At 37.8% G+C, this 14,677-nt stretch overlaps 1 protein-coding gene across 1 annotated transcript in view; it reads right to left on the bottom strand.

Annotated features, from left to right (window-relative positions):
* LOC122659516 (metal tolerance protein 2-like) overlaps positions 1-11,601 on the bottom strand; it is a 37,995-nt gene extending 26,394 nt beyond the window's left edge. The window contains exons 1-7 of the mRNA XM_043854618.1: positions 11,157-11,601; positions 8,940-9,009; positions 6,320-6,417; positions 5,911-6,047; positions 3,560-3,675; positions 3,089-3,185; positions 2,536-2,620 (exon numbers count right to left, since the gene is read on the bottom strand). Coding sequence (XP_043710553.1) covers positions 2,536-2,620; positions 3,089-3,185; positions 3,560-3,675; positions 5,911-6,047; positions 6,320-6,417; positions 8,940-9,009; positions 11,157-11,492 — 939 coding nt within the window. The 5' untranslated portion in view covers positions 11,493-11,601. The remainder of the gene's footprint in view (positions 1-2,535; positions 2,621-3,088; positions 3,186-3,559; positions 3,676-5,910; positions 6,048-6,319; positions 6,418-8,939; positions 9,010-11,156) is intronic.
* Between the last annotated feature and the right edge of the window lie 3,076 nt (positions 11,602-14,677).

The raw sequence follows: 14,677 nt of genomic DNA, 5'->3' as shown, positions 1-14,677 counted from the left end.
GACCAGATTAGGCAGTATAGGTTACGGCAAACCAGATAGGCAGTACAAGTTATTGCGGACTAGACAACATCAGGTTGCTGTAGATCAAATAAATATGAATTGTTGTTGAATACCATATTCATAATCTTCAATAGCAGATTAGAGAATAATAATCTTCAATCTCCCCCTCATGGGTAGCATTACAAGTGGACAAATGATGACCACCAATAAGCAGCATCTCAAAGGATGAGCATCACAAAAACAATCCAATAATCAAGAGTAGCGCTGCAACAAGATCCCAATAATCTCCAATTCACCCCTTTCACGGTAGAAATAATCTACACGCAAGTACGATCCCAATAAATAATTTCCAATTCCATGCAAATATCAATCTTCAAAAATTGGAACCCTTAATTTGATATCATCGGGCCCACCAAATAATAATATGGTAAATATATAAGTCCAATGGCAATTCTGTAATTACTGCATGCAATCCCCAAGTAATGCAGAAACCGAAACAAAATACCCAATTGAGTTCGGTATGGACCCACCAAAGTACACAATAGGCATAATGCAAGGGGTTAATGGTGGTTTGGTAAATAACCAGAATTTTGCAAGGGGCTATTTATAAATAAAGGAGAAGAATGGCAATACTGTAAAAGTGTAAATATAGAAAAACAAAGGAGAAATGGCATGAATGTAATTTAGAGGAATTCAAATATAAGCAAAAACGGATTGGAAGGTATGATAAAATATGGACATGGGTGGATTAATGCTGAAGAAAGGGTTAAATATGGAAACTAGATAAAGTAATGAAGACATAGACGTTATCGTCCAAGTAATACTGAAGAAGGGGCGAATTGGAATAATAAAAAAAAAAAAAAAGAGTAACTTGTAATTAACTTGAGAAGATTGGGTAATAGTAAAGTGTAGGGGCAAACCTGGGAAGTAGGACTTAAAAGGGATAAAATACTGTCACGCAACATTGGAATTCATGAGGATAATGATTGAAATAGACATAAAGACGGGCATACATGGAAACCAGGAAATAAAATAAAGCAGAAAATCGTGGGAATACCATCATCTTCAACCACGATTCTCAGCAGTAAGGAATTGAGAAGGAGAGAAGGTAACAAGATGACTCCATCATCTCCTTCCTCGGGACGCAACCAGAGGGTGCAAACAGTGGCAGTCGAGAAAGGAATTGTTGAGGCAGAAACCAGGGAAAAGGCAGCGGCAAATTGCAGTGATGAAGCGGAGAATACAGCATTCAATACCATGAAATTCCAGGGAAAAGCCAGGCAGCGGTAACTACAATAGCAGCCGAGATGGTTCCATGTACGAAAACAGCAATAAAATCAGCAATATGGTGGAACTGCTTATCTTTGTCTTCGATCAAATAGTTGTAGAAAAGATAAAATAAAACCACAGCAGAGAAATAAATCCCAGAAATCAAATAGTTGCAGCAGGGGTGTCTCAGCAATAGAAAAAGTCCAGAAATCATCAGCAGTTAAAGTAGAGGTAGTTTGGCAGAAATAGAGCACCAACAATAGAGCTTCAGCAATAGAGGAATCAATCAGCAGTAGCAGGTATGATATTCTTCATACAATACTTCAGTCTTCAAAACCCCAGTTCTTCTATGAACTAAGGTTTCAGCAGTAGCAGGAGAACTTAGAACAACTCTCAAAACAGCTACTGGTTACAGCTCTGATACCATGTAACAATCCCAAGGATCTGTAACCAGTGCCTGGAAAAGAGAGGAGAGAGAGAAGGGCAGCCGACTATGTTAGCGCTCAGTAACGTGAGTGTAGTCTCTTCTTCCTTTGTCTCATTTATAATAAAATCAACAGAAAGTTACATTAGAAAAGGAAACTAACTCCTTGTCAGCCAAGGAGAGAAAATAGGAAGCCAATCTAATATGAAAACAAGAGAATCTAATCTAGAGTAGGAAACATAGCAAAGAAATAGCAACTAGCCTATGTAATCACGATAGGGACAAACCCCCTACTCGTGATACATATGTAACAATCCCAAGGATCTGTAACCAGTGCCTGGTAAAGAGAAGGGCAGCCAACTATGTTAGCTCTCAGTAACGTGAGTGTAGTCTCTTCTCCCTTAGTCTTGTTTATAATAAAATCAACAAAAAGTTACATTAGCAAAGGAAACAAACTCCTTGTTAACCAAGGAGCGAAAATAGGAAGCTAATCTAATATGGAAACAAGAGAATCTAATCTAGAGTAGGAAACATAGCAAAGAAATAGCAACTAACCTATGTAATCACGATAGGGACAAACCCCCTACTTGTGATACATATCTTAACAACTGGCACATAATTAAATTATTCAAGTAAATGACTAAATAGAGGCTTGTTAAATACCTCTACGCATTTAAAAAGAAACTACGGTCCAGATTATAAGAATATCCAATGTGAAGAAAGAACAAAATAGGGAAATAACATGTCCATCGTACTATGAGATGCCAGAGACTAAACCACAAATACAAAAACCATAATTATCCTATTGAAAAAACAGAGAGAGAGAAAAGCATAGTACTTACCCTGACCCCCTCAACTTGGAGTATTGTTTGTTTAAAAAGATCTAAAAGATGCGTCTCAACTCCAGCATCCACCAGTTCCATGACACTAAATGGTTTAACCAACAAACACGTCAAATGAGGAGATCATGTGAGCTCTTACAAAAGTTCTACCATAAATTGGAAATAGAAAAAAAAAAAAAAATGCAATATCCACCATAAAGTAACAAGAAAATGAATGGATGAAGAAAACACTCCGAATTTTATTTTTAAAGTAATAAACCATGTTGTCAGTATATATCATGCATAACAATTTCCTTTAAATGCAAGATCAAATGATACTCAAAATATCGCTTGCAAATATATTAGTAATTCTACAGCTCAACATGCAAAGAGATTGCAACTAGAGATAATTTTAATAATACATATGGAAGATCTTGCATAGGTTTACTACTTAGACACCTCAGAAATATAAATCCAACATCCAAGGCAGTTCAAGCCCTTAGCAAACAAAAAAATAGGTCTCCCTCCCCTCTAAAATTAACCAAACAGAAAGTAGAACAGATTACAGATATACCTCTGGTAGCCGGTTTCAACTCCAACTTTTAGGATCATCCCTGAGACAATGAGCCCTGCAAGAGGATCTAGAAACTTCACACCTAGAATAGAACCTCCTACATTCAAAAAGAATCAGTTAGTGTTCACAAGGTTGAACTGTACGAGGTGATTCCTCATAAAAAGTTTATCGAGAGGCAAATAAGCAATTAAACTTCCCCAAGTAAAATCTTTTGACCATCACACCTCATTGGAAACAAGCACCATTAGTGAGAGGGGAGGGGGGGAACAGGAAGTATTCTAATGCTGAAACCCCAAGACTTTCTGCAAGCCACCCAAATATCCCAAACCCCCTAAAGATTGCATCTGTTCAATTTAGGTACTAGAGCCCTAGTTGTCCGACATTAATTAGTTCAATAAATCGAGCTAAGTCAAACAAATAACCTTATCACAGTTATCATAATAGAGTGGGTCTGAAAACAACAGTTCTTACCAACCCCAATGAGAGCAACTACTGATGAGACAGCATCAGCACGATGATGCCATGCATTTGCTTTCATTAGTCCACTTCCTTGCTTTTCCCCAGCTCTTTTTGTTACCCAAAAGAGACTATTCGCAAGATAAAGAAACAGAGCATAAGTACCCACAATACCAAAACCAGATACTGAAAAACTGAAGCACACTGCCAAATAGAATTAATATGCAAAAAGAAAAACAGAAAGGTCCAGTCATAGAATACAAATATATCACATTTTGCTCATTCACAAAGATATTAATTTTGTGGTAAATAATTACTAATTTTTAAATATAATAGTGCAGTCCATGTAACTCCATAATGAATAGTGTAGCTGTAGTACGCATATTCCTCACAGTAATGAATAGTGTAGCAGTAGTAAGCATATTCCTCACAGAAGTCAGGAGTCACCATAAGATACAAAGGCATGACATAATGAGTAAACAAATGTATCTATGATTACCCAAGCTTGTCAGCTCTATACACCCCTTTTACAAATATCCTAGACAAGAAGGCTATCTTAGCAAGAAACAGCATCAAATTTTTTTGCAGATATCAACGGTGCTTTAAACCAGATAATCTGACAGGTTTTACACTCACAAAGGCATGGAATGTAACATACTAATTAATAAGGTTTTAAGTATCGGTATGTATCGTATCTTATCGTATCATATCGACCGATACATATCGGTATCGATGGGGACCGATACGATACTTTTTTTTCAAATAAAGTTTGTATCGACTGATACGGTCCGATACAGGTAAGATACACTTGATATGCCCTCCTTTAAACCTGTAAAACAGAAATTGTGAGTGAGATACAAAACTGAGAGCAACCGAAGGCCTTGAAACTTGTTTTTCTCTTCGATATGAGTTGGGAGAAACATCTAACATAAAAAGTGATCCTCATTTCAACAAGTTTTGGGGACTTACAGTGCTCAAATCACAGATCGAAACAGATTTGGCTGAAAAAGTGGTAAAGTTGCAGATCTCTTTTTTTTGGCGGTTATGCATCACTAGATTAGGTAAAAACAACACAAATCCTTGCATCAAGATGATATATATATATTTCCATATTGCATAATAAGGTGTTTTATGTTTCAAAACTGTGTTTTATATGTATCATAAGTACATCGATGCATTTCTTGACCATTACCATGCATATCCTTAGCCTATCTTGCGTCTCTCCGATACGATACGATACGTCTCTTGAAATCACCCCTACGATACGATACGTCTCTTAAAATCACAAACACAGCCTTATCCCAACTTAATGGGGTCGGCTACATGGATCCAAATAAAACAAAGTAGGGAAAACTGAGGTCTAAATAGAAAAAAGAAAAAAAAAAAAAGGGGATGAAGAGATGGGGAATGAGATGAGAAATGCAAAAATGAAAAATGACAAATGAAAGGTGGAAAATAAAAGGAAAAATGAAATATGTAAATAAGAGGAACGAGGCACAGCCCAGCAAGTCAGGAGAATCTCAGCTAAATGGAGTCTGCTACATGGATCCTTGCCCTCCCATAGGCTCTATCCGAGGTCATACTTGATACAAGACCTAGACTATGCATGTCCTTCCTCACAACTTCTCCATGGACATTTTAGGCCTGCCCCTAGCTCTTTTAACTCCTTCAATTGGAATTATATCACTCCTCCTTACTAGTGGTCCCTAGGCCTCCGCTGAACATGACCATACCACCTCAAATGACTCTCTCAGAGCTTGTCATTGATCGGGGCAACTCCCAAGTCAGCTCTAATCCGCTCATTTCTTACTTTATCCTTCCTAGTTTTTCCACACATCCATCTTAGCATCCTCATCTCCGATACGATACCCGATATCGATACTTAAATCCTTGACAAGGGTTTCATGATAATTAAAAAAACTAGCAGCAATAGTTGGCTGCACACCACAGAGAGAAACCCTAAGAAGAGTCTCTCAAAATAGAAAGGAAAAAAATGGTAGTGACTGATCAGACCTACTCTGATACCATGTGACAACACCAAAACTTTTTGTTTTTGTTACAAGTGACAACACCAAAACAGGTTATCAGTCCTACAGAAGAGAGAGAGAGAGAAGAGAAGTAGAGGAGAAGATGCCACAAATCTTAGAGAAGAAAATAGACTCACTGTTCTGGCTGAATACCAAACCGTGAGCACAAGGGTGAGTTACATAACATAATATCGAAAGATTTACAATAATACCCCTAGTAACTAGATATTACATAAAGAACCCTAAATATAAGAAGCATATACCCCAAACACCCCTGCAGTAGAACTAACATAATACCAAACCCTTTAACATAGTAGACAGTGAGAAAATGCTCCATACCCTTCTTTGACAGCGATTGACACAATGGTCATATTCAAAGCCAGGATTGGGTGCTCCATGCCAATTCCATGGTGATGGCTACCATGCTCATGTACTGAAGAATGATTAACCATTTCAGAGGTCGACATCAGTAATCCCTGCAGATGGAAAGGAACTTTAATCCTAAGAGATGCAATCAATCAAACACCACACTTCAACACAAACATATTGAAGTGTCACAGCAAGTTGTTGAAAATGTATTAACTTGTCACAGAAAGATATTAGTTTAAAATGCTTCAACTTACCGTGATGTTAAAAATAAGAAGAAGAAGAAACTGAAGTCAATATAGGGGGCAAGAACTACTCATTATCAGTAATATGGTGCAATGAAATGAGGTAAAGGGTGAGGAAAAGGGAAAATGAAACATACTTGCAAAATATCTAAAGCATGCCATGCAATGCCCCCAGCTGTAGCCAAAAGCATACAAGAAATTCCAAGAGCCCCTAGAGTCTCAAATTTTCCATGTCCTGTAAAGAAAAGGAGAGAAAGAGTACATATCAACATAACCAAAACATGAATTTGCAGGAGCTATTCACAGTGAAATGTACAAATAAGCCCAAGACCATTATTGGGAAAATAATTCTGCAATTGCCATTGCATAAACAGAAACAAGTTATTGAAGTTCATAAAAGCAAGTGGTATCACTTTAAAATTCATATGGAGGTTAACATAGGAAACTCTACATAGATTTTGTTTCTTGAAAAGGAATTTTGCCTTATTCCACAGAACTGGTGCACACCACACAGCAGAACAATCAGCAAGTAAGGTTAGCTGATCCCGCACAAGAATCACAATGTTTGCAAAATAGGATTCAAGCATGGTATGTGCTCGTAAAGCAATATCTAGAACTTCAGTACTACATACCTGAAAGATCTCTAAACTGACAGAAAGCAAGCACAGAAGTTCGCTAAAACCCAAGATCACCCAACTTCAAGTGATTGCATCATAGCTAAGGAGCTTAACAGTTCCTTCTATAGGCCATTTTAATTTGAATAGCTGTGATGGTCAAAATACTCTTAAAAAAAAAATTTGTTTTCTTCTACAGTTCCTTTAGCCTTTTCCCCATATTGTTGTAACTAAGTCGAGTTTAATGGCATAACATGGCTCTTGAAATCAACTCCAAATTAGTTGGGATATTAGTTAATTTTGTAACTTAATTGACAAATTTGCTTCCAAAAGTTTTTGGGGTGCATAATATATGAAAACTAAACTTCTAATGTCACACAATGAACGTGAACAGAGGACATAAATGGGAACAAAATAACATTGAAATTTGGCAGATCTTGGTCTAGATTTGAGGTTACAGTGGCCAACATCTCATGATTGCTATGCATCAGTGAATTTGTCTCCTTAGAAAAGGTGGGTCCTTCATTAAGGAAAACCACAAGTGACGTTTGTGTACAGCTTGAAAAGGCAACAATCTATAGCATCTCATGGTTGCTATGCATCAGTGAATTTGTCTCCTTAGAAAAGATGGGTCCTATGATGGATACTGATATGGTGCAAATTGAGGAAAGAGAGATATCTACCGCAAAGTGACTATTTTAGATATATAGGGTCAATCATCAATAAAGAAAGTGATATAGAGGATGATGTTTCACATAGAATTAAAGTGGAATGGATGAAGTGGAGAAGTGCATCCGGAGTGTTGTGTGACCGACGTATTCCTTTAAAGCTTAAAGGAAAGTTCTATAGGACTTTTGTTCGACCAAACATGATGTATGGGGCAGAATGTTGGGCAGTTGACAAGTGTCATATTGATAAGCTTTGTGTAGCAGAAATAAGGATGTCAAGATGGATGTGAGGAAAAACAAGGAAGGAAATACGGACTGAACATATAAGAGTGGATTTGGGAGTTGCCCCGATCAATGACAAGCTCCGAGAGAGTCGTTTAAGGTAGTATGGTCATATCCAATGGAGGCCTAGGGACGCCCCAGTAAGGAGGAGTGATATGATCCCGATTGAAGGAGCTAAAAGAGCTAGGGGCAGACCTAAAATGACCATAGGAGAAGTGGTGAGGAAGGACATACATAGTCTAGGTCTTGTACCAAGTATGACCTCAAACAGAGCCTATTGGAGGGCAAGGATCCATGTCGCAGATCCTGGTTAGATGAGATTCCCCCGACGTGCTGGGTTGTGCCTCTTGCCTCTTACTATCTTTCATTATTCATCTTTCATTTTTCTATTTATTTATCACCTTCCATTTGTCTTTTTTTTTTTCCTTTTTCATTTCTCATCTCTTTCCCCATCCCTCTTTTCCCATCTTTCTTTCTCTTTTTGGGTAGATCTTTGTTTTCTCTACTTTGTGTTGTTTGGATCCATGTAGCCGACCCCATTAAGTTGGGATAAGGCTGAGTTTGTTGTTGTAGAAAAGGTGGGTCCTTCATTAAGGAAAACTACAAGTGAAGTTTGTGTACAGTTTGAAAAGGCAATCATTCCATAGATTTCCACAACATATCAGGAAGTGCGCTATCAAGAATATAATTCCTATGAATCTTACAGACAGTCTGATAGCAGAACACAAAAAGAAACTATTACTCTAAGTTGTCAGCATTTGAAATTTTGAAAAAGGTGTAAATTTATGTTAAACCTCCTCCACATTATAAGTTGTCAATAAGGTTCCAGCATAGAAACTGAAGGAAATTTCAGGATTTCCAGGTCAATTTTTGACATTGCTTCTGGAGTTCATATACATCTTTGTGTTAACAATAATTATCATGTGAACTTTATTCTTGGGAAATTTCTTGGCATACCTAATTTGAAAAGTGCCCTACAAAACTATTCAAACTCTCACATCCAGATACCAACTATGAAAAAGGTATCAGACAGCCCAAAGCTAACTGCCAAAAAAACAGAAGAAAATCCCTAATGCAAATAAGCTGGTTTCTCTTTCCTTGAATAATAATCATGCAGAATAATATCAGATGGACTAACAGGCAAGCCATGCATATCCTGAGATTCATAGAGTAACGCGTAGGTACAAATCAACCATATGGGTGTTCTTTATCCTTAGGAGCCCTCGAAGCCTGAAATGACCACAAAGCAATGCCACTAAGGACCTGTAGAATCAAAAAATATAATAGCAATAAGCATGGAAGCAAACAGATATAAGCTTTTACTATGCTTTAAAAGATACATATTAGTAAATGTATAACTGAAACGCTAATCTTACAATGTTTCCTAATCCATTAAAAAATATTTCAATTGGTCCAACATCTTTGACTCAAGGAAGTGAGAATTGCAATATAGAGGGGGGTAGGACCATTTTCGAGCGACAATGGTGATTAAAGAGATTAAGTGGATTGAAACAATAAAGAAAGGATGAAACTACCAACTCTAATAATCTTTGCAGAATATGATTATTCTTCCAGGTTGTGCATGATAGTGAGGATGGCACCAGGTATTGATCTCGTTAAAGCATTACAAAAGGTTTCTATCTTATGTAATGGTTTCTAGGCGTATATTTGATGGGAGAGCATCTAGAACTGATAATCCCAGATTTTCTTCCATTGGAACACAATATTCCATTATTCTAGCAGTCGACAACAATTGCAACTTTGAATTCATCATTTTTACCAACCACATCGTGCTAGAAAACTTGCAACAATGTTGTGCTCCACATCACGAATCCTAAAACTGAATCCCTAGATATTATCATAGTTGTCATGGCGTCGCCATATCAACGCCATCGCGCATATCGCTGGAGAAGTGGGCATATCGACCACCGATATGGATGATGTAAAAATATCGACCGATATGGCCTCCATGTCGTCGCCATGGCGCCGCCATGGACGCCTTACCACGACATATGGCCATATCGGGCGACATGGTTGTTTCAAATTATAATACTTAATTTTTTAACAATAATCTTTTTTAACCATTTTTTATTTTAATGCTTTTTCCTTGACATAAAAAAAATTAAAAAAACATCAAACAGAAAACACTCATACACCATTGACTAATACACAATCACATATTCACATCAGCAATTTTTTTTTATTTATTTAGATGGGTTGTTTATTAGCTTTATTCACTTAATATAAATTACGTTCTTGTAATTGTTTTTTTGTTTTATTACTTTTGTAGTCACTTTCATATGAATCATATCTCAACTCTCATGATTTTTCAACTTTATTATCAGCAAGACTATTGCTATCAATTATTTGATAATCCATGATCTCATATACACTAATGGATATTACACTTTCATGAATTAAACCATAGTAGATTAGTAGTACACTTTCATGTTAATTTTTGATGTTATAGGGCATATATTATAGCATACTAAATGACATTAAAAATAGAGAAAATAAAAAATAAAACATGGTCGATATGATCGCCATGGCGGGCGACATGTCGATATATCGACATGACACCACTCCACAGACTTGGATCGCCATGACGACGTGACAACTATGGATATTATGGGCTCATACATCAAGACCTATCTATTTAACCCTGTGGTATCAATTTTTAGTTTCTATCATTTTCCAATGTGCCATTTAAATTTTCAACATTTTTCACCATCTCTATAATTTCTATAAGAATTTCATGTATTAGCAAGGGAATTTAAACAAAAACAGAGTTAAACTCAAAACACTGTTTCCGTTTGGAAACTCCATATACTTTTTACAAGGGAGGCACCGCCGAAGTATGGGTAATATACATTACATGTTTACTGTGCTCCAGTTGGTTTGTTTGGTCGATATGACATGAGCTGACAGTTAGCCATCTCTTCTGAAGTGAGAACATCTTAACGGTTATAATTGCAGACTTATTTCTGGTTCAGTCAGTCCATTAAGACTGGTTCATCAGATTTGGTAGGCTTGCTCTTAATTTCTTCATGAACATCTACTTGTGTGTTCAGCCAGTATCTAACTCCCATCTGATTTCAGAGACTTGCCTTAATGTCTTCGTAAACATCAAGTTCTATGGTTACCCAGTCTCTAGAACTCTCTTGTGGATGAATTAGACAAGTAAGGAATGAACGGGATCTCTATCCACATAGAGTTTTTTTTTTTTTCTGCGCATTCTCTCGTTTCGGCAAAATCGTGAAAGGATCACTACTTTAACACTAAGTGATCTTCGTTACTCGTTTGGGAAATGAATATGACTATAATAAGAAAGAATAAACTGAAACCTCAAAAAAAAATCCAGTAAATGAAGACACATATTGAGAGACTCTTGGGATGGGAATCGAACGTACGACATCGGAGATAGAATGGGCGGCGTCGGCGATAATAGCAGTGCTGCCGGTTAAGTATCCAGTGAAGGCTTTGCCGGAAGCAAGAGCAATGTCAGCAGCAAGACCCAGTTTAAATATGTTCTTTCCCTCCTCTCCCGACCGATGATGGGAATGGCCAACATGCCATCTCCTGGGGACCTTGTAATAAGGATGATGATGATCGTCTTGCAGATGAGAATCGAAGGAAATGTAGAAATAATTGGAGCCCTTTCTCGTGTGTTGAGATGAACAGGAAGAGATCCTTGAGACGTAGGGTTTATAGATGGAGCCGAGATTGGAGAACCTGAACCACCCCATTATTCTACTTTACTTTGATCCCGGCGTTTAATTTTTTTCCCTCCCGAGCCTCCCGACCTCTTCGCCGCCTTCTTCAGTTTGCACTTTGCAAAATGAAATGGGGATCACACGGCCAAGCCTCGAGACACACTGCGTGTCTACACTTCTTCCGGAGAGCAGAGAGCAGAGAGCAGACAGCGGAGAAAGGACTATGTTGTCTCTCCTTCTCTTTTTTTCTCTCTTTTTTTCCGTTCTCCCTCCACCTCCTTGACCACCTTTTTAATTTTATTTTTTTTGGTATATTACAAGTCACCCTCTGATTTTCAAACGAAAATAAGATCACCCCCTAATTTTTGAAAAAACTTAAATCACCCCCTGGTTTGGACCCCAATATGATAAATTAATTCCTACCGTTAGTTTTATGCCGTTAAGTGATGATGTCAGCCAATTAAATAAATTAAAATCCCTAGACTACCCTTGATCAATGTTGAAGATGAAGAAAGGGTACTATTGTAAATTGGGTAAATTACACATCACCCCTTGATTTTCAAACGAAACTCAGATCCCCCTGATTTTTGAAAAAACTCAAATCACCCCCTCTACAGTAACGGTGTTAGTCTGTCGTTGTTATTGGTGTGAAATAACTATTTTACCCTTGTACTAAAACATTAGAATTAAATTTACAATACTAGCCTTCATCTTCAACAGTGGTCAAGGGTAGTCTAGGGATTTAAATTTATTTAACTGGCTGACATCATCATTTAACAACATAAAACTAACGGTAGGAACTAATTTGTCATATTGGGGTCTAAACGAGGGGGTGATTTGAGTTTTTTCAAAAATTAGAGGGTGATCTAAGTTTCGTTTGAAAATCAGGGGGTGACGTGTAATTTACCCTAGATAAAATAACAGTTGTGTATCTTCCTTTTTTGGAATCTTGATCAAAGGCTCAAAGCTCCCATCGGAGAACCTGAACCAACCCACCATTGCGTTGTTAACCAATCACGCAGTTAGCATAGTTCCTGTGCCTACACACAAACCAATGCCTTTATACACGAAAAGTCGAAAAGATCATTTTGCCCTTAGTTGGCTATCGTGCTGGTGCAGGGGCTACACAATTGGTTAGCATTCTCTTGCCCTTAGAACACTACCTGGTTACGTGTAGCATGCGGCCCCTACACCCAGATATAGGCAACACGAAATGATGCCCTCGGGTATTTTCGCTTTTTTATGGAGGCATGGCAGTCATTTCACAAGTCATTTCGCACGGCTTGTGTTTGGGCACAAGTGTTACGCGTCATACACGACTATATAACATTCTCTCTCTCTCTCTCTCTCTCTCTCTCTCTCATGTTTTATGGGAAAAGAAAGGGGCGGGGTGAGGCGGGGCGATAATTTTTGGCCAGCTGTTTCTGGTCGGGCAAAGGTACACGCCACAACTCATGATCGGGTGGCGTTCTTTTTCTCATGCTTTATTTTAGGGAAATTATCAGTGCCACCCCCCTGACGTTTGCCTATATTTTAAGGCACACCCACCAACTACCATAATTTCAGTGCCACCCCTTGCTTTGCCAAACTAATTCCACACAGACCCCCTACCGTTAGTTAAGAACTATTCAATGGTGATGTCAGTTATTTAATATTTTTTAAAAGATAATTGTGCCCCTTCTTAAAGAGCGAAGTACCTAATCTATCCTTTCAATTAAAACACCCACAAACCCTTCTTCTTCCTCACACTCAGCGGACGACCTTGGAGAATATCCACTACAACCTACTGGCTTCTGAAGAAGAGACCTACTCCGGTGACCAAGAGTCAATCGATGAAGCCCAGCGTAAACAGTATTCTGTTTACTGTGTTATATTTTCGTTGATGATGTTGTTTTATAGTTAGGGTTTTCAGTTTTGTGCCAGCTTCACATTGTTTGAGAGCAATATATCCTTGGTTTCTCCAGTTATAATTGTTTGCAGTAGTCTACATTTATGATGGTCCTTCTCCATTTTAATGGGGTAAGTTATTGATTCTCTTAAATAACGAACGGCAAAGCCCTACCCCACGATTTAATGAATGAAGAAGAAGAAGCTTTGCTGCTACTTGGTCCATGGATTTCAGCCGTCTCTTCTGAATTAAAGAGGTTTTACTCAGTGGATTACTGTGGATGTGGATTCCGCAGCTTAATCTGTTAGATTCCATAAAAAGTTTTCGGTGGATTCTAGATCTTCGCTTGGGTGGATTCCTGAACTGGATCTTCTATCCCTTCTCATATCTTTTCTGCTTCCCAGGTAACAACTTTCAATTCTCATCCCTAGGATATCTAGTTTGCTGGAAAAATTTTAACTTCTAGTTTGTGCTTTATTTCAACTTCAATTACAACATAGATCTTTGATAAAATTGTGCTAACATCTCTGTTGAATTCCCCCTTGAATCTGAGATCAGTTTATGTTTTAAAGGTTCTGTTACTAATTCGATTTCAAGTACAACTCTTCAAAATCTCAGTTTTCTAGTTTGATATTCTCAATTTGATTTCTTTTATTGATTCTGGTTTCAGTTTGTTGCATCATAGATGATTAAAACATTAATTTTATTCTATTTAAACCTGTCAAATTCTAGAATCACACAGAGCAAGTTTTTAGTTTGCAGATGTATGGTACGACAAGCTGATAGATGGGAACTTCACAGTTTTGATAGTTCTTCCAATCGACTGATCTTGTGGTGATTCTAACTCACATAAAAAATAGCAAAGACATCACCGGCGACGTCGACGTCAACGTCATCCAAGGGCAGGGGATTGAGGTCGAAAGGCAAGGGTCTGCGGAAGGAGGAAGAGGCAATATCACCGTCATCAATAACCGATGAAGATGAGTCACAGTCGCTGTGGCAGTCGTCAAGGAGAACAGGTGGTGAGGGAGAGTGCCGGCGGTGGTGGTGCGACCTTACAACAACAACTGAAGTCTGAAGTCGGAGTGGATGAAGACTACTTAGGCTCGTTGAAGGAGTGACGACGAAGATTCTAACTAAAAATGGATTAATTTAGTGACTGTGTTGCCCTTTTATGTTTTAGTGTAAAGGGTATTTTGGTCAAATGAAATTCAAAGATTAACACTGTTAAAAAATAGGTAATAGTTGATATTATGGTAGTTAGTGTGTGTGCTTTAAAATATAAGCAAACGTTAGGGGTGGCGTTGATAATTTTCCTTTATTTTACCTC

The sequence above is a fragment of the Telopea speciosissima genome, chromosome 4 (assembly GCF_018873765.1).
Source record: "Telopea speciosissima isolate NSW1024214 ecotype Mountain lineage chromosome 4, Tspe_v1, whole genome shotgun sequence".
Classification (NCBI taxonomy): domain Eukaryota; kingdom Viridiplantae; phylum Streptophyta; class Magnoliopsida; order Proteales; family Proteaceae; genus Telopea; species Telopea speciosissima.
This window is presented reverse-complemented; position numbering and strand designations above follow the sequence as displayed.